We start from the raw sequence: 21,717 nt of genomic DNA on the forward strand, positions 1-21,717 counted from the left end.
GCTTACTCATTGATTGTTTTTATCCATACGCTTTTTTGCTGCTCGACAACGATGTGATTCATCGCGTATAAAAGCAGAACGCAGGCAGTGCACGGCATCAGTCGTGTCCAAGTTTTTAACCAGTGTGTTCTTGACGGTCTAAGCAAGCAATTTTTATTACAATGGGTCGAGGTAAACATTGTACCGATTATCAGCGCCATATCATTAAGCGAATGGCGGCTGCTGGCATTAAGCGCAGAACGATCGAGTTCGTGATGGAACGATCGCGCACTTTTGTGGCGAACGCGCTTCGGACAACCGAAACGCGCAAGTCACCCGGACGTCCTCGGAAGACCACGGCGGAGGAAGACCGTAAGATTGTTAACATATCGAAGAAACATCCGTTTAGCTCGGCACCAGAGATCCGAGGCAGACTGAAATTGGCGGTGACGCCGAGAACAGTTCAGCGAAGATTGGTCAGTGCCGGGCTACTCGCGCGAGTGCCACGCAAAGTGCCCAATTTAACACCTGCGCATAAAAACGCACGGGTGTTATTTGCAATTGAGCACATGTTCTTTGATGAAGAGGATTGGCGCAGGGTTTTGTGGTCAGACGAGTCAAAATTCAATCGACAGGGGTCGGACGGACGTAGGTTGGTTCGGCGCCCTGTTAATTGTGCTCTTGATCCGAAGTACTGCTTCAAAACTTTCAAGCATGGCGGTGGTAGTCTCATGGTGTGGGGATGCTTCTCCTACTATGGGATGGGTCCGTTGGTTCGAATCCACGGTAATTTAAATCGGTTTGGGTATCGAGATATTCTTGATACTCATTTGCTATCACACGCTAGGAAAAACCTTCCTCGGTCTTGGATGTTTATGCAAGACAACGATTCTAAGCATACTTCCGGGACTGTCCAAACTTGGCTTGCTGACAACAATGTCAAAACAATGAAGTGGCCAGCCCTTAGCCCGGATCTCAATCCCATTGAGAACCTCTGGGCAATTTTCAAGAAGAGGCTGGGTAAAAACATACCGGAAGATCTGGATCATCTCTTCGATCACATGCAAGAGGTGTGGAGCAAAATTCCACCTGAAACGATCCAGAATCTGGTGATGTCGATGCGTCAACGCATGATTAATGTCATCGTGGGCGACGGCAATAAGATCAAAAACTGAGCTTATTGCATTTTTGAATAGGGATCACTGCTCGCGAGGGCGGTGGTCCTGCAAATTACAACAAAAACCTAACCCAAAACACAAAAAAACTACTGACAAATCTATCCGAAACGACCTACTTGTGAAACAAACACACACATCAATACACATTCAAACATACATACACACACACACACACATGCACACACACACATACACACACACACAAACACAAACACATACAAACCACACATAAACTTGACCCAACGGGTGCATGGTGCGTTAAAAAACCAATGCCCTATCTTTCTGTCCGATACTGTATGCCCGGTTTGGCGGGAGAATCAAACCACGTGGTGGGGGGGGGAAGCAGCTTCCGAATCATAATAATAAAAAAAAAAAAACAGAAAATCCGGGACGCAATCGCTCTGGCGCCACACGGTCCAGACAAATTGGGGTGGCTGATGTATCATTTGATTTGTTTTTCCACCCCCGTACCGAACGCCGAATCCGCAATCCGGAATCCGTTCCCCGGTGCTTTCGGTAGGTGGGTGGGTGGATGGGTGGGTGGGTTTGGTGGTTGGGAAAGCTCGGCGACGGACGTTTGGCTTGGGCACTTGGCACCGATATTTTTACCACACACTTTGGCGAATATACTTTGCGCCCACACAAACAGACACACACACACATACACATTGTACCGACGACACCTTCCTGTGTGTCCCCCGCCAGCTTTCCACACACGGTCGTCTTAAAGTTCTATGGGGAAGAAGAAAAAAACACGCAAAGCAAGACGCGATTGAGCGTAAGGAGCGAGCTAAGCTTAGAGGAGCGGCAGCAAATGCTGGCCATTTTCACGCATTTCCCACCCACCCACCCGCACAAGACGCAAGGCGAGAGGCGAGAAAGAGTAGAAAACTCATACACTAACACAGTGAACAGCAAAAAAAAAAACGTCACAGGGTAGCAAAGATCGATGCAGCTTAGGAGAAAGTTCGGAAAGTTGGCAAACGGTCCCGCGCCAAAGTCGCTCCGAATAAACATCCCGCGATCATCCCGGGGCTGACACGCCGGGGAGAGGGTTGAGCGATTTTTTTAATCCCCCCCCCCCCCCCATGCATCCCTTCTCTTGGACTCGACACCCACTACATAGCCAATGGTAGTAGTAAGCTTATTGATGGCCACGTCTCGCCCGGTCCCGGGCCAATGTTTGCCACAAAGTGATGCTGATTCTGGTAGCACTGGAGAAGAGAGGGGATCCACATTTAAAGCGCGCACTTTGGCGTACAATTTTACCATCGCTGTTTGTGCGTCAATCCTCCACCGGCGGAGAAGGAGCAGGCAATAGATGGGCGCACGTATTACATGAAGAAGCACAATGATTTGCGCTACTGTTTTTTTGCGTTGCGTTGCTTCCAAACTATCAAAGAACCGTTCCCCGTGGTGGATGTTTTCCAATGTGTGTGTGACTGTGTTCGATTGGATCGAATAAAAATTCGAATTACCGATAACTTCGTTACTAGAGCCTTTGGGTCGTCCTGGAAGCGTCATGCACACACGGGCACAGTTTGAGCTCATTTTAAAATTAATCGTATTTTGCTTCACATCTCAGCGAAAAATCTGAGAAGCAATGGGAATCTGAAAGTTAAAAATATGCTCGCTTCATAGTTGTTAAAAGCGAGTGTCCTAACGACTGCCCTAATAGAAAACAGGATAACCTTTAGAGCAATAAGCGGCAGGATTTGGGACGAGCCCAAAAATCAACCTTTAAAGATTCAACCTCCGGCAACATGATTATAATTCGTATGGAATTATTTTCCCATAAACCTCCAATCATTCCTTCTCACAACCGATGGATGATGACACACACACACACACGCGCGCGCGCACATGAATCCATTTGCCCCCCAATCCAGTCTCCATTGGGTGGGTTGATTTGCTGAGATTGAGCGAACATGACAAATCATGACGTGCGTGTGATGCCTCGGTCCATCGCAATCAATCATCTTTTCCGCTTCATCTGCTGGTTGGGATGGATCAGAAGCTGCCACCAAATCGAAGTGAGCCGCTGGCGGTGGTTCTCTTTTTTTCTCTCCTAATCCTTCCCCCCCCCCCCCCCCTCTCCTTTTGGTCGATGACGTCTGACAAACGGCGGGCAACCCAGTGCGGAACGGGCTTCAACAGTCCCGTCGTTTGGGAGAAGCGCTCCATCATCTTGGCTGTCTTGCAGTCCAGTTCCCAGTTCGTCGGCTTAAGATTTCGGTCAAATGATTAGACTCCCGTTCCGGTTTGGGTTGATTCCCACTTCCCCCCACGCAGGCAAGTATTGCGCCTATTGGAAGGAGAAGGAAACCTTGCGATCGAATTAATTGGATTGGACGTGAGCACAGGCCCGGCGTCGCAGTGGCATTGAGCGGGCCGCTCGCAATCGGAAAGTAATATCGGGGCGCGGGAATTAAATGACGTATTCCGGTCTATTTCATCCCGGCATGTTTCCTTTCGCCCTATGGGTCATGTTGCTTTTTTTTTTGGGGACTCTAGAGGGAGAGCCTAAGGTAGAAAATTTACTTTCCACTTGGATGCCGCACAACACACCACGTGTACAAACGATTCTAGGTTTATAAAAATGTCGGGAATGGTAAAGGGGGGAAGGGGAAGGTTTCCAAAGTTTCCAATACGATGGTGAAGGTGGGCGATAGCATGACCAAGGGCGAGGATTGACGGAATGGTTTCGATTTCAGTGACGTACGTTGGAACCGATGGTTGTGCAAGGTAATAGTGTGACGTCAGAAAAGTGACCCACAGGCTAGAAATAGTTGTTGTTTGCCTAATCTGGGTATTCATTCTAGAAATAGGGGATAAGGGACGTAATTTCCTTTCAAGTAAGCATTCTGAAAACTGCAGTTAGAGACGAGTTTGCAAGCTTATTAGAATGGCGTGTCTTGAAAATGAATTTTAATTGATATTCTACGAATTAAATAAAAAGACATTGGAAAGGATAAATGAGATCTTCAGTGCAGTTTTTTCAACGAAGGTTGTGATTAAAGCTGCGTCAATGGTTTATACATTTCATTGACCTTATTCTGCATACAAAATTTCGAATATTTGTTCTCATCTTTAATTAAGAGCTGAGAATAAGGATTATAACTTATAAAATCCTGCTAAAGAATTGTCTTTAAGTGAAGCAGTCATCAGTTGAGTGTGATTTTAGCTATGGAGGGTTCCACCGTTCCGATAAGTTAAAAGTATAATAACTCGTTTAATGTCGCAAAAGTGGCACAAACTAATGTTTGTCAGATAAATGCTGTTTTTACTCTCTTGTCCAAATCCTTAAAGGAGGTCCCCAATACCATAGGTGTTAGGTGTCAGTGAGATGCCAGTTTGAATCATCCCAGTAGATGAATATTTCTACAATGTAAGTTTAGCTATCTTATCTATCTCTTCTGATCTAACGTAGGCCCCTGTAGCTCTCTAATTTAGAGATTTCACAACATATTTATGACCTTTAACCTATGACATGACTAGGTTTCAACCTATGACAAAGTTCCGCGTGGACCAAGCTCTTCCCTGTGGTATCCAGCACCACAAATTCCACAGAATCAAGCAGCCTGCCACCTCATCGAAAGCCATGTTGCCCAAAATTGCAAATTCTGTGAGAAAATTTGCAAGAAACTATTGCTGAAACGAATGGCCACAAGACCAATAGTGTATCTATCTTAGCAACTATTTGCCTTGGTCTGCAGGTAGTGCTTAAAAATAAACGATTTAATTGAACATATACAGTGCCAAATTACTTTAATTCGCCTTTAAAACGATGCACTCTAGGCATCTACTTCCTTTTTTTTTCTTTTACCACACGCCTCGACCTTGGCTAGAAAGTTGACGTTCGAGGTACCAACAACATTACGGCGGCTTCTATCTACCTATCTTCCGGGAGAACCATTAATATCAGTTAGAGAAACCCGTGAAGCTTAACGTTGTTTTCTCTTGGTTAGTTCTTTTTTTTTTGCTTCACTGTGCACTCTTCTGCAACAGTTCTCTGTATGTTTATGGGCCACCTAGGTTTGTGTGTGTGTTCGTCTAGAACACAGAAACCAAACGGCCACCCATGCACTCTGCCACCGCACGGCCTCGGCACAGGAAGTGATCCCAACTTTTGTCCGAGCCAACCCAGCAAGACACTAACCTCCCCCCATTGTGGCTATCCCGTTTACGGTCACCATGGTGAAAAGGTGTGGTTAGTCCTGATGGAGCCCCAACCCATCAGCAGTTTGCCGTTCCCCTCTAACCCCTCTTGTGCCCGGTGTGGGAGGTCATGCTGTGCGTATTTCGTTCCGCAGAAACAGCCATTCCCCGGAAACAGCGAAACGAGAAACAAATGGAAAAGAAAGCAAGAAACTTGCTCACTGCGACTTTCCTCGGTGGGATTGGGACACGGTGCACGATGAATCACGGGGCGCAAGAAAAATGTGTTTGTGTGTGTGTGTGTGTGTGTGTGTGGCACCTTCCAGATGACAGCGACGGTGGGCTGCACTATGAAACCATAAATTTTCATAACAAGTCCGGGCGCGCTTACTGCGGCGTATCCTTCACGACGGTACCCTTTCCTGGGTACGTCCGGTTTTGCACCGCCGCGTTCTTGTTCGTCCAGTGCGCGGGCGCTGTGAATGTTTCTTTGTTGTCTCGTCCCGTCGTACAACGATTAGCTTAAAGCTGGTCGCACCAGTCGCACTTGGCTTTGCCGGATGGAGGGCCAACACAGCAAACCACAACAGCAGGTAGAGTGACAAAAACAACACACAAAAAACGGCATCGCCTGTTCCTCGAATGCAACAATAAAGCTACACCCAGTACACGGCTACCCCCTTTTGATTGCTGTTCTTCCCGTTCTCTCACAGCTCACAGCTGTACCCGGCCTCGCTCGCACGCACATGCACAGGTTAATTAAAACTAACGCCGCACACTAATTAATACTCGGTCGGTTTTCCACTGCTTCGGCGTTCCGGAGCGACCATGGAAGAGGAAAACCACGCTCCGCAACCAATTGCTCATTACCGAGTTCTGCTTATTACCCTGCCACCACCTTCCGAGTGCGCTGGTATAGGTGATTGAGCTTTTTTTTGTGTATTGTAGTGAAATTTAAAACAAGCTTATTTTTTATTGCCGCTTTCGATGTTTGACACATCGCCCAGCGTTTATTCGCTCCAAGAAAACCAACCAATCGACCACCGCCGCCGCTTTCAGCGTATTCCCGTATTCCCAGCGGTTTCAGGGGAAGCTCGCTAATGGTTTCCAGGAAGTGGTTCCAGCGCAAGGAAAATGTCACCCAGACAAGGGGGAAAAGGTCTAATCCGGCCAGGCTCGATGGCTCGATTCTTTACCTTCGGCGGCTACCCATGCTGCAGCGGGAATTGTAAATTGGTTAAAACAAACAAAGGAATTAAATTGAATGTAAAGCACAGTGGCGGAGGAAGAGGAGGGGAGCGTTCACCTTGAAGTACATTTGCTGGAATTGAAATTTACAGAGCTTATGGAGTCACTTTGCGCACGATGGAAACTGCAAAATTCCCAGCATTCGAGAGGTTTTTCTTTTCCCTTGCATTTATTTTCCATTACAATATATTGGTTTCCTCTAAAGGACGTTCAGTATTGTTCGTCTGACATCAGACCTTATGGTTTTTTAGCTGGTATTATATTGCAAATTATATTATTTACTATTTTTTTACTATAAATGCCAGCCTGAACAGGCTTTCGTGACTTAATTCATTACCACGCACAGCCGGATAGTTAATCTTAACTACGAGGGGACGGTCCATTTAAGGATTGAACCCATGACGGGCATGTTATTGAGTCGTACGTGCTGACGACTGTACCACAGAGGGTTTTATTTTATAAAAATAAAAATTATAACAATAAAGAACAGTAGCGATTGTCAAAGGTTTATCCTTTCTAAAGTAGCTATACTTAAATTTTGCAAACAGTATGTAGTACTGTCTTATCAAACTCAAACAAAACAACATACAAAACAAACCAAAATGTAATGTGAATATTTGTAGCGCTGTTATAAATGGAGCTTATGGACAACAATTGGCTTTCATTATCTCAAATTATACCCTTGAATATACCAAACAATATTTGGATAAAAATAGTTATGAAGGTAACTCTGAAACTGTTGCACTTTTTCAACAAATACTTTACCTACTAAAAGGCTCGCAAAAAATCCACCCAGAAAGCAACCAACAGGAGAAGCAAGCATGCAGCGTAAAATTAGAAAATGTCACCCGTGGTTACCCAACCGCTAGCGGGGAACGGTAGGAAAATTAATCCCTTACCACCCGTATCACCCACTCACGGGCTCGTACACACATATCGCCTGCTTTCCAGGAAAAATTGTCGCTAAAACGACACGGTAAAAGAATGTCTGCCAGATGAAAAAAAAGCTCTTCATCGAAGCTAAACGCTTCCACGAAATTCGTTGCACCCCATCACCACCGGAGCCGGGTTGTTTGTGTCGTGCTGTGGGTGCCGGGTTGAGTTTGATTGGTAATTGTTGCAGCATTTGTCGCCCGTTCTCGGCTCGTTCTCTTTTCTGTGTCGCTTGGATGTGTGACTGTGTGTGTCTGCTTTTTTTAATTGCTCATTCGATCCTGGTTGCAGACGCGGTGCTTCGACGCTAACGAAGCAGTTTATAGCCATAATTGTTCGTCCATTACGCATCCATTTTCACAGCGCAAAAAAGCGACAGAAGTGAACTCCTCTGAAGCACTGGTGCTAGCACCACTAGTGGGCCAGAATACATTTAATGGCCATTTGCACTGGCAGCACAGGGCGTCGAAGGAGCGCGTAGGAGTTATGCGCCAGTTTGAAGGTGGCAAATTTGAAATTGACCAGCGCGCAGCGTTGCCACCGTGGGAATCAAAACACTCCAACATATGTGAGTGTGTGGGGCTACGGTGTGTTTGCGTTCGTGTGTGTGTGTGTGTGTGTGGGCAACTTTCCGATTGTGCACACACATAAAAGGGTAACATAATGGCGAAAAGTGAAATGGTCTGCGAAGATAAATGCATCGCAGACGACGCCAATCGGTCCGCGCTCGCGCACCCCCGGTGCACAGAACTGGAGCACTGAACCCTGCGTCGCCGAGGCCGGGGCCAAAGCGGAAGCGGAATATGTGCCACATCGAGGAGCAACACATGGGCCGGAGCTGGGCGCGGTGATGCAATCCATCCCACCGTGATTTCACACGATCCTTTCTTCCGGCTGCTCCCGCTCCGGTGGCATTTTCGGCGCCGTTCGCGTACCCGTTACGCTTCGCACAGTGGGGACAGCAGGAAGCGAGCAGGTATTGTGGAAGGTGGATGGGAGGATGAGGGGAAGGAGTGCTGTACAACTTTGGTTGACTTGGTTTGAGATGTTTCTGCGTGGGACAAAGTTTTCTGCAAAGTCGATAAATTAGGAAAGATCCTTCCGACAGCTTTCCCGGCCAGTGCTTCCCAGCAGCAGCAGCAACTGCTCCGAAAACGCTCGCTCGATAGTGTTTTGGGCGAAATATGGAATTTAAAAGCGAGTGAGTTATAGAACCGATTGAGAGTAATATGTGTGTGTGTGTGTGTGAGTGTGGGAAGGCAAGAGCGATTCGCCACTGTAAATGGAATCGCCCCGAAAATCGCCAATCTTGTCGAACGATAAACGTCCACCATTGTGTTCGTTTTGGGGGGGGGGGCACAGTGAGGGTGGCAGAGGACGCTGCGAGGTGGTCCTGCACGTCGTCTACCATAAATCTTGGCGGCGCTAGCCAGCAGGGATTTGATGCTGTCGAAGTTAGAGATCACTTTGGTCTTCTTTTTTTTGTCTTTCTGTTGTTCTTGTTGCTGCTGTTATCTTTTCAACTTCCAAAGAAGGTTCATAAATAATTCGATACCGTCGTTAAGCAGCGATAGCTATTTTCTGTAGCCTAATTGAACCGCCGTTCCGCTTCAGGCAATGCTCCGGTTACCACTTTGGCGCGTATTATGAAATTGAAGTCTTCTAGAAGATAAAGTTTGATTCGCTAAGCTGTTGTGGTTTTGGCCACTTTTAATGTTTTAAAATTGGTTCTATTGTTTAATATTAATCTTTATCCAACTTAATCATACTCTTTGAAGGAACACGTTTAATGTTTCATACCGAAAATATTATAACCAAATATAACCATTAGGATAATTGTTAAATCTTGTGAAAGGGTTGTGCAAAACATTGTGTTTTCTTTGTCTTTCTAAGGAGACTTTTAAATGTTTTAGATTTCTAAAATATAAACAAAACATCTTTATTGATAGATTTGGCTGGTAGACATTTGATTGATTCTTCTAAAGCTCATCGTTCTTTTTCTCATTTCTTCACCAAACTCTCCACTTCCTCTTCGCATGTGCTACGTCTTCACCGTGCCGTTCATCAAAATTCATACTGTCGATATTTAAATATCAATAAAATATGCAAATAATTATCTCCCGGCACGAACAACCAATGCGGGGAGGAGTGCAGGCAAGCTGACAGGCTGCCCGGGGGGCGTTTCCCCCTTCGATTTGGCTCGGAAGCATCGGGTGTACCGTGTCGGGCGAGAAGGGCAGGTAAATTGGTTGCCTGATCGTTGAAGCATGTTGTGCCGATAGCCGTTCAACAGCTCGCCCATTGTTCGATGCTAACAGCTGTGTCGAGGGAGCTATTTAAAGCGAACAAAGCGGGCGTATTATACACTTGAGCGCAGCACTTCACTCCGATGTTTATTAGTAGATTATGTAGAAAACGGCATGCCAATAAAAGCTGCACTACGTGCTACGGATGGAGCGAAATTTATCCTTTGTTCTGTATTGTTTTGTTTCGATTTATTGCATACAGCAGTTTTCAAATTTGCAATTGTTTTTGTGCGTCTTGAAACAGCTCTGAAACAGTTCTCCAATCCCATTGCTGTGGTGCGTTAAGCTCTCAAAGACATGACTTCGGTATTCAATTAAAATTAAACAACCCTTTTCCTAGCCTCAACTCACACCAAGCAGGCTTTGCAGGCTGCTGGCAGCTTCTTTGTCGGAGTCGAAGCACGGAATTGATTAATTTCGACCACCAATCGATCGAACGCTTTCATCGGGCACCCTTCATAAATCACAGCCGACTCGATCACGTTCCACTGTCGCTGTCTCTTGCTGCCCGCCACAGAACCAGACTCGCCGAAACGGTATCGAAATGGAAAATTATTAATTCCCTTTCCGTGCCCTACTCCAACCCTATGACAAGCGATACAAACCCAAGTTGGAGGTCGCCATACAAAGGGAAAGGGCCACACAATAGGCGTGCCGGCGTGCACGGCTGTACGGCACGAACCCGGCTCGGGGCGGGCTTGCAAGAAAATGGAAGTCTGCCAGCACAAAAATCGTCACGTCACAGCGTAAATACTGGCATGCAAAAGGGACTTCCAGATTGAAACCCTTTCCCCCTGTGCTGCCAGACTGCCGAAGCTCCGCCGTGCTCCAACCGAGAGAGCATCGCCCACTGGCAAGCCTCCCCATTCGTTTGCCACAGTTACCTGTGTCTCACCGCTGCAGCGCTGAGCGTGTTAGTCAAGCGCCACAAGAAGCCCGCTGCAGGCCATCGTTTGCTTATCTTTTGCGTCTGATCGGCACATTTAGGAAAATTGATTTCTGCTTCCCGCCCACACACACACACACACACACACACACACTAGAATGGGAATAAAGCTTTCCTTATTTTGCTGTCTCGCACCACTGCCCCTACCATCGTCGTCAAAACAATTTACATAAAAAAGCAACTCTTTCGTGCCAACTGCGCTTTAGATGTCTGCCGATTTATTTAAGCTCTTTTTTGGTGTCTCCTTGCTGTCTGGTTTTACTGGTGTTATAAGGCAAATGTGTATTATAAGCCGAAGTCTGCATGTAGAATGAAATAAACAGCTTTGGGGTGATACGATCTTAATCCATCCCTGAACGCTCATTTTATTTTTGCAAAATAACATTAATCTTCAAAAATTGATCAAAATTCTACGTTCAAATTGGAAATGGTATATCAAAGTACCAGTTTTTTGTGTGAATTGTTGATAAAATTGTATCTGAACTTGTAATCCAAACACCACCTTTTTCTATTCCTTCCCGTTGCAGAATGTCCACCCGCGATGGATGGTATGGAGCGCTTTGCCTGTCCCACGCCAGATCGGCAGGGCCGGTACCGATGTATAGACGATCACGTGCTGTGCGACGGTTTCATCGACTGTCCTGAGGGCGAAGACGAGGACAGACAGGCCTGCATGTTCTACAAAACGGTAAGTTTGATGAAGCACTAATGGACGGTGTAGCATATTTCTTCCTCAAAGTGGAATCATGCTAGACAACATCAACACATCAAGCGAAGCCAGCATACCAGAACGTACCAGAACGTTATGTTGTCAATTTCACATGCCGGATGCGAGATGCAAGCGAACGAGAGACCGACCAGGCGCCTCCACCTGCACTGAGCGATGGAGAAGCCTGGTGTTTCATGAAGTATTGCCGAGAATTTGCACATTGAAAAGATAATGCCGTTTATAAATCATCTCCATCGGGCTTCATTTTGAGCACTCTTTCGGAATGCAAACAATGCAAATGCTCTCAACACAAATAACATGTCCCCTGCTGGGTGGAAGCCTATCCATCACACAAATCCCACGTAATAGAACGGATTATAGTTGTCTGTGTACTTCAGACTAGTCCTCGTGTCAACAAATTGGAGTGTGGCATGGTACTGCTCTTGTTGACGTACCTTTGTTTCTCCAGCTAGAAATGTGAATTCCTACGCCTCGTTTTGTGTGAAAAATGAGCATTTAAGTTGAAATATGCGGAGGCTTTCTCACTGCTAGATGGTAAAGAAACGTTCCTCAGCTGTCTATCAAACATACTCTCATCAAAAACCATTCCATTCCCCTCGTTCGTTTATTATCTTCGCTTGAAAGAAAACACTACACAAGCCTGAGTAATCCAGAAAATCCCCGAAAATGTGTGCTGCATGCTAACCGATCGAACCATTTCTGCTCCCTTTTTACAGACGAAAGCGCATCTCGACGTATTAGCGGACGCCTTATTGAGATGGGCTCGTGGCCGTTAAACTGTACATTTCACATAGCTCTTGCAAAGTCACGCTGTACTAGTGCTAGATTGAGAAAGTGTAAAGTGAAAGAGGAAGAGAAAGCGACAGAGACAAGTGTTTATGTGAGCAAAGCAAAAAGCAAACAGTCAGGACAGGAAAGGGAGAAACATTACAGACGAAACCACAACACAGTTTCAGGCAAACGTCGTAACAGATGCTATTTTACATTACGAGAACAGAAGAAGAAATAAAACATCCACCAACGAAATAAAAAAAAAAACCCAAAAGGCACAATGCACCGGCAAAAGTGACAGTCCAATAGAGGGGATGAGAAAAAAAAACTTACCGTACTACAAAAAGGATAGGACAGCAAATGAGTACGGAGAAATCGTTACACGTTCTCTCACATCCTTACCAAGCAAACAGGCGTTGCGTTGTAAGAGTGGCAAAGAAAAGAAAAAAAAGTTAATGTTGTAAAAATAGGTTTGAAGCAAATCTGTACATAATTGAAAAAGAGAAATCGAGCAAACGCAACGCAATGTCACTGCAACATGTTCATAACCCTTTGCCGGGCAGCAAGCAAAACACTTCTACAGGCCAGGACGAAACAACTGCACTAGGATGTGAATGGAAGTAAAATAGGGAGGGAAAACAAAAACAAGTCAAAACTCAAAGACAGCAGAAGACAGAGAAATCTTACTATATATATATATATACATAGATCTATATACAAAACATATATTTACCTACTAAGAAATTAGTGTGTAAAAACAAAACATCGGCACAGATAAACAGCATTCATTCCGTACTTCATATGATGAGTGTGGAGCAGTGCAGGAATGAATGTGAAATCTAATGGCTGAGCGAATTTAATTCGATGTGAAGGCTGTCGACGAACGTTGACTGTGTATGGCCCGGCCGATGACGATGTGGTAGTCGGATGAGCGAGTGTACATTGCAATGGTGGATTGTTATACGAAGCGTTTGTGGAGGAAAAGGGTCTGCAGGTGTGCTAAAGCGGTGCGGAAAGTCCAGTAGCACGAGATACGAGAGCCAATACAAAGATAAGCCGTCAAAGCAAAGCAAAAAACAAAACGGAAAGTGTAAGAAAAAGAGACGAAAAGGTTGAAGAAGCAAACCAATACTATTAAATTGAGAAACAAAAACCCTTCAACACACGCTACACACGTTTCACACATTTTCACACACACACACAAACCAGAACACGTTCAAACACTACACTCAAACATTGATACAGATCATGTAGGTAAATAGGTGTATGAAATGGATGTACATTCTTTTCTTCTACACTGTAAAAATAACAACAATAACAACAACAACAATCAAAACAAACTGTAAACAGCCTCCACCCAGTATCAAGCAAATAGTGGAAGCAGAAAGAGCGACTTTTAGTTTAGTGCGTGAGCGCGTTTTTGGTTAAGTGTATCCCTTGTCATGTCTAAATTGTCTAAGCCCATCGTTTGGTTGCACAATTCATTTCCGGTTGTTTATTTTTGCATCTAACGTTAATCCATCTGTGGAACAGAGAGCGAAAGAAAAACAGGCCATTTCACGTGTAAGCCAACAGCTCAATCAAACAACCTTTTGCAAACGTTTTATCTAAGGGATACACATGTCCACCTAAAACCATCCTCGTGTTTCAACCTCAAACACACACACACATATACACATACACATACACACAAACACATCACAAGAACATCGTCATCATCACACAGACACTTGAGGAGGAAAACTATTCTCATGGACAAGGCAGCTATATTATTGTATAGATAAGTCAGGAGTTTAAGAAACCAACCAATAAGAGCAACACAAACAAGTAAACTCTTTAACTAGATCCTTATAGTGCTAGATACCGTTGCCGGTGTAAGTGAACGATACAAGGAGGCTACAGCCCGGCCCAAACCCCCGGCGAGAGTAGTGAGCTGTTGGTGGTTTGGGTCGAAACAGAAAGGCCGAGGCCGTCCGGGTTGACGATTAAATCGCACGAAACCATATACACACACACACATACGAACGCCCGGAGCGGGAGCATGAAGTGTACCAGAGCTAACGGAAAACAATGAAGAGCAACTAAAACACACACACACACAAAAAAACAAACAACTATGACTGAATGATATCAATATTTCTAATCGACCATCAGTGAAAACGCACGCGCACACCCACACTGGAAAGGAATGTTGATGTTGTTATTTTTAACTTGTTTTGGTTTGATTTATTTCTTTTAACTTGTTATGCTATTTGAGCGTAGCGTGAGACTCTTTTTTGTTTATCAAATCAAATTCAGGAAAAAAAAGTCTTTGTTTATTTCATTTACTCTCAACATTGATTTTTTTCAATGATTTGACTTTTGCTTATGTCCTTGTATTTTATTTAAAATTTATTTATTTATTTTTATTTATAATTCATTCAAACGCACTAAAAAGCAAACACATGTGTACGTGCGTGTGCAAGCGTGTGCGCGTGCGTGCGTGTGTGTGTGCCGACGCACATGTAAATCAGCGAAAAGCAACAATTCCACTAAACGTTAGTGTTAAAGAGTTCGTATCCGAACAATTGAACATACCGGGCACATCTTACCAATACACCCCTGCCCCTCCCCTATGGGTTGTAAACACACATAGTGCGAACGTCAATTCTATGTGTTCAACGCATACGCCGCAATTATGATTGTTTACCCAAAAGCGAGCGAACCGTAAGGCCCCCCTTTCCTAGGTTGATTTTGGGTTAGTTACAAGCCTACTAGCCCCACCCGATCCCTCCCTCACTGCATGTAAATTGAGCAAAGCATATAGAATCATGCGGATATGATACAGCTTTCATAAAGCGCCTGTAAAACGAATGCCAGCAAGCCCCGACAGCTAGCTCTCCCGGGGAGAGAGGTGAACAGTGTTTCAAAACGTTTTTACCCGCTTGTTTGTGGCACATCCAAACGCACACAGGACGATAGAGAAGAGAAGAAGTAACAAAAAAAACGAAACTAAAAACATATATTTCTTAAAAACCATCAACCACTGTGTACACATGTCATCCACTCCTAGGTTACGAGAGCAAAGAAAAAAAAGAAAGAGAGCGAACAAGTGGAGAGAGAGAAAAACGAAGAAATTAAGTAAAACAGAAAACCAAACGAACTTTACAAAAATCACGCTCACCAAAGCATTACTTATAAATGTCTATTTGCACAATATTATCTAGACACACATACACCAACACACACACACATTCAAACCAAACAAGAACAAATTATTAAACAGTAAATATTGACGATAGAGAACCATGGCACACTGTGGTTCACAGACACAGTTGCGGTGCGAAGGACTAAAGCAGGCAAAAGCGAAATAGATGCCCTTGAGAAAAAACGATGCAGCAAACCAAAGGGACAATGCACCCGCCACTGTCCAGTATCATCTGTTCTCTCTGTCTCTCCCCCCTAACACTAATACTGCAGAAGTTACAAAGTCACACTACAAAAGCTAGACCGATAGGATGCATAGGGCTTTGGTGTAACGGCGACAGGAGCGCGAGCCCATCGGCACTGCAGGAGCAAACAGGCACAACGAGCACGAGCCAGTGGTCGCAGAACGCAGAACAAACGGCTCAAGTATTGAACGGCAGCACATCAACGCGTCGAATCCAGGTGTGCCGTGCGCGTCCGTACAGTGTGAACAAGTGAACAGAAAGGCTGCGTCCGGAGGGAGTGCATCAGCCGCGCGCAGCCAAAGTGTCAGTGATTGCGACGGGAGCGACAAAACCAGCAACAACTCAACCCATCACCACCATCACCAGCGCCAGTGGTGATAATACGTCAAACGTTTCCAAGTGTAGCGCTACACACGGGTGTGTTGTGATGAAACGTTGCGCAGCGCGGCAACAGTAGCGACAAAACAGTTTGCTAGCTTAAGACAGTATTTGGGTTAACTATTTTAATCTACCTATGAATTAAGTTGCGGTTGAGAAGCGTTTTAATTTAGTCGTTAAACCTCGTTAAAACATGCAAACGCACGAGCAAATGTTGAACGCTGCGAATTCATTCCACTGATGTGTCTTAAGTCAATGCCTGAACAAAACCAAAACACATACGCCTACGGTCCCATTCGCCATTCACTCACTCACACCGCATTCGCTGTCCCATATCATCTTCTGTTATTTGCATTTACGGCATTACAGCAGCAGCAAGAGAAGCGGGGAGAAAAGCATTACAACAAATCACATTCCACTCACTCTCATTCCACCTGCACCTGAATGTTCTCTTGTTTTACTGTAACTGTCTATTGGTTTTGCCTTCTCGTTTCACACTTATATCTTGTGTCTGTCTGTCTCTTTCTCGTTGCAAAACAAAAAATCACATTGTATGTTGCTGTTATCGATGTTGTTACTGTTGGTTGCATGAGGCATAGAAGGAGTTACTGCGAAGGTAGGAGAAACTGCGTCCTTTTTCTTCAATGTGGCTCACTAAATTGTTCCCCAGTATTTTTGTTTTTTTTTTTGTTTCATTGCGTTATTGTTTTTTTTGGTTTAAGTTCTTCTAAAGAACCGTATCAATTGATAAAACTGCTCTAGCGACCGTGGCCTACCTTGATTGTTGCGTTAGCCCTTTTGGACGCCATTGGAGCAACAACCACCAAAACAAAAAAACAAAAACTCCGGCAGCATGATGAAACATCATTCTCGAGTGTGTATATCAGTCACACGTGTCGCCGGCTTTTGGAAAACTCTAGCGCATCTAGCTAGGTGCATGGGGAGACAGAAGCAAACAAACAACGTGATTTCATTGCTTGGGAGCCCATACTGACCCGTGTGGATTGTTTTTGTGTTTGTTGTTTTAGTTTGGTCAGATAACCTGAGTGTGCTTCTGTGGAAGGAGATGAAAACGGAACCAGCTTCTGCGCAAGCGCATTAGCGATTGTACTGTGGATTAGAGCTATAAAAAACAAAATGATTATCATATTCTTTTTTGTTTGTCTAGCTGGTTCCTCTGGTCTCCCTCGAAGTGAAAAATCATGAAAGAATGATTAAGCAAATAAAACAAGTAAAAATTATAATGAAAAGACTGACTTAGTAGACCCGCAGTTGAACGCGCAACACACCTACCCCGCTAATTCGCGAACACACAACACTCATGTGGGGGAGGGAAAAAGGAGAAAGAGAGAGAGAGAGAGAGCAACCGAAATCGATAAAAAAACAATGTAGCTAGCCAGAGTATAAACAATAGCCCATTATCTACCGTGGGTGTTTTTTAAAGCTCATCACTATTAAGTATTTAGCAAAAACAGGAGGGGTCGAGTGCATGCTGGCAACACAGGAGACGGCGGGCAGGTTCGTCGTCTACGCTGCGCACATGCAATCACGCTGCCCCGGGCCTGATGCACGCTTCAACCTTGCAAGCATCCGAGAGTATTAGGTGGGGAGGGTTAAAAAATGCAACCTCCATCAATTCATGCATCGCGCCTGCACCCTCAGCACTCAGCAATCATAGCAATAACGTTTGATCTCGTTGCGTGCGTTAATGAAGCGCGTTTGTTGATTTTTTTTTTTTTTTTGGAGACTGTTCCCTGAAACACAGCTTAACAGGCGACCTTAAACTCGAACGACGATGGGACGTTAGAGTTCTTTATTGATGGGCGCCTTTGCAGCCAACTGTGGTCGCAAAGTAACGGCATGAGAGATGGAAAACATCCAAACACATCTCTCATTTTGTCGCTTTGCACGATGGGCTCCCAAACAATGAACACACATAAGAGGGGGAAGAAGAGGAAACGAATCACCAGAAGACTGGGTAAACATTAAAAGTAAATGATTAACGTTTAAAAACAAAACACGGGAAAATAGCATGCATTGAAACACAAAACGAGAACGGGAACTACGTACGTTTAACTGTGTCTAATAAGGAGGAGAAAAAAACACTGCAGGAGAAGGTTGGGAAACACGTTCTCCTGTTTCGTTTTTGAATGGAAATATTTGTTATATATTGACAGTACGGCAATGCTACTGATATCAGCGCAAAAGTGATTAAAACACGGTGTAAAGGGGAAAAGTAAACCAACCACTTCAATGCGGACACAGAGAAAACACACACACAAACACACAAGTTAAAAGCGAAAAAAGGAGAAAGTAAACTGCAACAAAAAAAACACAGAAATAAAAAAAACACACAAGCCAAAGGCAACCTACAATCATCGATACTTAAGTAGCCCTTTTAAGTGTCAAACAAGCGCAAAACAAAACGAACAAAAACTGATGCAACAATGTGAATGCGGTGAAAGTAGAGGAAAACAAAACGCGAACGTTACTAAAACACCTAAAAATCAGATGTAAAAACTGGATGTGTTTGTGTGCAACGGTCGCGAACAAAAGGGTGAAGCAAAACAAAAAAAAACTAACAAACAAAAGGCCTAAGCTAACAAGAACAAAACACACACACACAATTGCATACACATTGGAGGCTTGTCAACAAAATGAAGCACACAAACACACCCCCTAAAACGGTTCGCAAACAAGCAGCAAAAAACAAAAACAATGTAAATGCGAGATACGAGATAGCAAGAGGATAGCAAAAGATGAGAGGACAATTGTTGCAATGGTGTGAAAAGGGCAACCCAGGCAGTCGGGTAGAAAAACAGAAAAGAGAGAGAGATAGAAAGAGAGAAAGAGAGAAAGAAAAAAAAAGAGAAAGAGAGTACGAGTAACAAGGCAATGGCAACTGGAAAAGAAAACATATAAACTAATTTAGATATAATAAATATATTAAAATAAAAATACGAAGAAAAAAAACAAACAAACAAACAAACATTACTTTCGATGGTTTGATTTTGTTGTTATTGGTTTTTCCTGTTTTTGTTTTGTTGTTGTTGTTTTTTTTTTGAAAAAAAAAAACGTTTTTTCTCTTCTTTTTCGGAACCACTAAAACGCTGGACGAAGGAATGGGTAAAAAAACAGCGGTCGCCTCAAAATCAAACAGGCAAATGGAAAGGGAAAGTCGAGCTTTACTTTGTAAATTATGATTTTGTTTTTCTCCGAGCCCATAAGCATAACTTTCCGGGGGAGGGGGGGCAAAATGTTCCTCTTGTGCTGCCGCTTCCACCACCATCACCACCAACCACTACTCTTCCCTCTCACCCGCCAAACATCAATAGTAGCAACGCGTACAGTAGACGCACTGGAGTCATCTCATGCCTCGCACGTTTGCCGGCAAAATGGGGTGTTTTTTGTGCCGCCTTACCGAACTGTCCACTCAAATGCACTCTTCTGGGGGTTTTTTGTTCTCTTTCTACCTTTTTCCGCTCGTTTCCATACCACGTACCACGCACCCAGCATGCCCAAAAGCACTGTATTAAAAGCACCAGCACAATGCATATGTTTGTACTGTACTCACTGTATTTCGCATTACATCAACCACCACCACCACCACCAACACATTATCACCACCGACCGAGACAATGATTGTGTAGATACGAACGAATGAGAAAACAAAATCGAATGAGAAGCAAACGAATGTGTCGAAAATTCAAACAGGAGCATCGAGGCTCGTGGCTTTACGCTGAAGTGTAATGGGATGGAGAGCATACGCTTCACACTTTCATACAAAAGCAGCATGTAACGGCAGCTTCATTTAACTCCGATGCTTCGATGGGTTGTTGTGTTGTTGTGAAACAATGCTGTAATCTTAGCCAAACACCGTCGACGTGGAAAAGGTAGCCCACCAGGGGTAGATTGGAAGGGAACTGTAGTGGCACAATATGCACCGCAGAAAACACACTGGAGGAAGAAACAGGAGCGGCGTGCAACGCTGGATGTGCGTGCGTGTGGTTGTATGTGTGTGATTCGATCGGTAGAGAATTGCTGATGGTGCTCTTCACGGCGGGGAATTATGACGGGTAAGTGCAATGTTTAGTATTTTAAACTTTCATTAATGTTTATATTATTAGTTAATTTGTTAAGAACTTTTATGAGAATTAAAAATTATATAAGAAAGTGGATATTTTGAAAAGAACATGAGCTTTTGTATTGGGCACAACAAAACTCAGCAAATTTGAAGCTAACAGAACGACAATATTTGCTCTTCTTGACCTTTGCTGATTGAAGATTAAGATAAATGAAATGTTCTTCAAATTGACCATACCTAAAGCCCTTCAATGCAGGGTTTTTTGGCATTCAAACTCCAATTTAGTGTTTGTCTTCATACTGTTACACTCTTGATGGTGAAAATATTTATAGAAACTCTGGTAATGCAAACACTCTGCGAGCTCTGACCGCTACCCAAAATTCCACGAACGCACCGTCCTCAGGGACTGCGTTCATCTTCAAATGCCTTTTCCGAAGAAATTGGCTTGCGTGCCACACAGCCGAAAGTTGATGTTGAGCTGACAAACGCATAAAGACTTTCACCATTATTGTTTTTATGGTTTCCTGGAATGTGACGATGTTTGGCAGCGGAATCAAGGACATCTATAGAAAAAAAAACTCAAATAAACAATGGTGGCTGTGGTACTCTCGTGTATGCCTAACGATTAAAGATATGACATTGTTTTCTGGCCCTTTTGTTGCGAACGCGACAATCCAGATTTTTTATATTTCTTTCTAACCATAAAATAGAATAAAATATGATAGTTCAAACATACTCGAGAACAGACGTACCATCAAGGAGACAAACTTAATGTAATCCTAAACCCTTCAAGTAGGGCCATCTGGGTATTTTGACTTGCATTTTTTAGCAGTCAATTACTTCAATTCGTTTCGAACCTATAACGATTAACTTAGGATTACAGCATGCATGTGTGCCAAGCTAGACCAACTCCGAGAAGCGTAGGAAAATTCCACATCCATTTTTCTCACGGCCGTAAAATCGTTAAACCTAAAAATCTCTCAAACATAGATGCGTTAATAACATGAACCAGATAAGATTTCGAAAGGCAATAAGTTCAAGTATTTGTCAATGATGCGATACATCCGGAACATGCACCACAGAGGTCAAGTGTTAGGTACAGTTACGCCAAAAAGGGAAAACCACAACGCCTGCAATCAATGCAACAATTTGTTCTCACCAGAGAAAGCAATAAAAAAAAGGGATCACATTTCCTTCAGGATCGCTTGACATAAAACAGCACACCAGAACCAGAAAACCTCCTAGGAGAATGCGTAGGCGTGGCAAAAAGGAAAAGGCTAGCGACACGAACATATGCGAAAAAGGAAGAGAAAATAACCTTCCCAAAATAGAACTTGAAGAAATTAGTATATAAGAATTCATTTTGAATCTGAATAAACACTTACAATTCTGACGCCTAACTGTGCACCCGTGTACAGAGTTTTTTGTCTGAACCGATCAACTAACCTTCCGCGACTTCGCGAATTTCATAACCGAAATTAATAATGGTGGCTCCAGAGAGGAGTAGTGTAAAGAAATAGGAAAACTCCAAAACTTTATTTTTTTTATATCTACTCCAGTGAACGAAGTGAACAA

General features: G+C 43.9%; 1 protein-coding gene across 1 annotated transcript in view; it reads left to right on the forward strand.

Annotated features, from left to right (window-relative positions):
* Positions 1–21,717, forward strand: part of LOC133392686 (uncharacterized) — a 138,056-nt gene that overhangs the window by 42,635 nt on the left and 73,704 nt on the right. The window contains exons 2-3 of the mRNA XM_061653196.1: positions 11,276–11,436; positions 12,195–20,134. Of these exons, the coding sequence (XP_061509180.1) occupies positions 11,276–11,436; positions 12,195–12,254 (221 nt within the window). The 3' untranslated portion in view covers positions 12,255–20,134. The remainder of the gene's footprint in view (positions 1–11,275; positions 11,437–12,194; positions 20,135–21,717) is intronic.

The sequence above is a fragment of the Anopheles gambiae genome, chromosome 3, assembly GCF_943734735.2.
Source record: "Anopheles gambiae chromosome 3, idAnoGambNW_F1_1, whole genome shotgun sequence".
In the NCBI taxonomy this organism is placed as follows: Eukaryota; Metazoa; Arthropoda; class Insecta; order Diptera; family Culicidae; genus Anopheles; species Anopheles gambiae.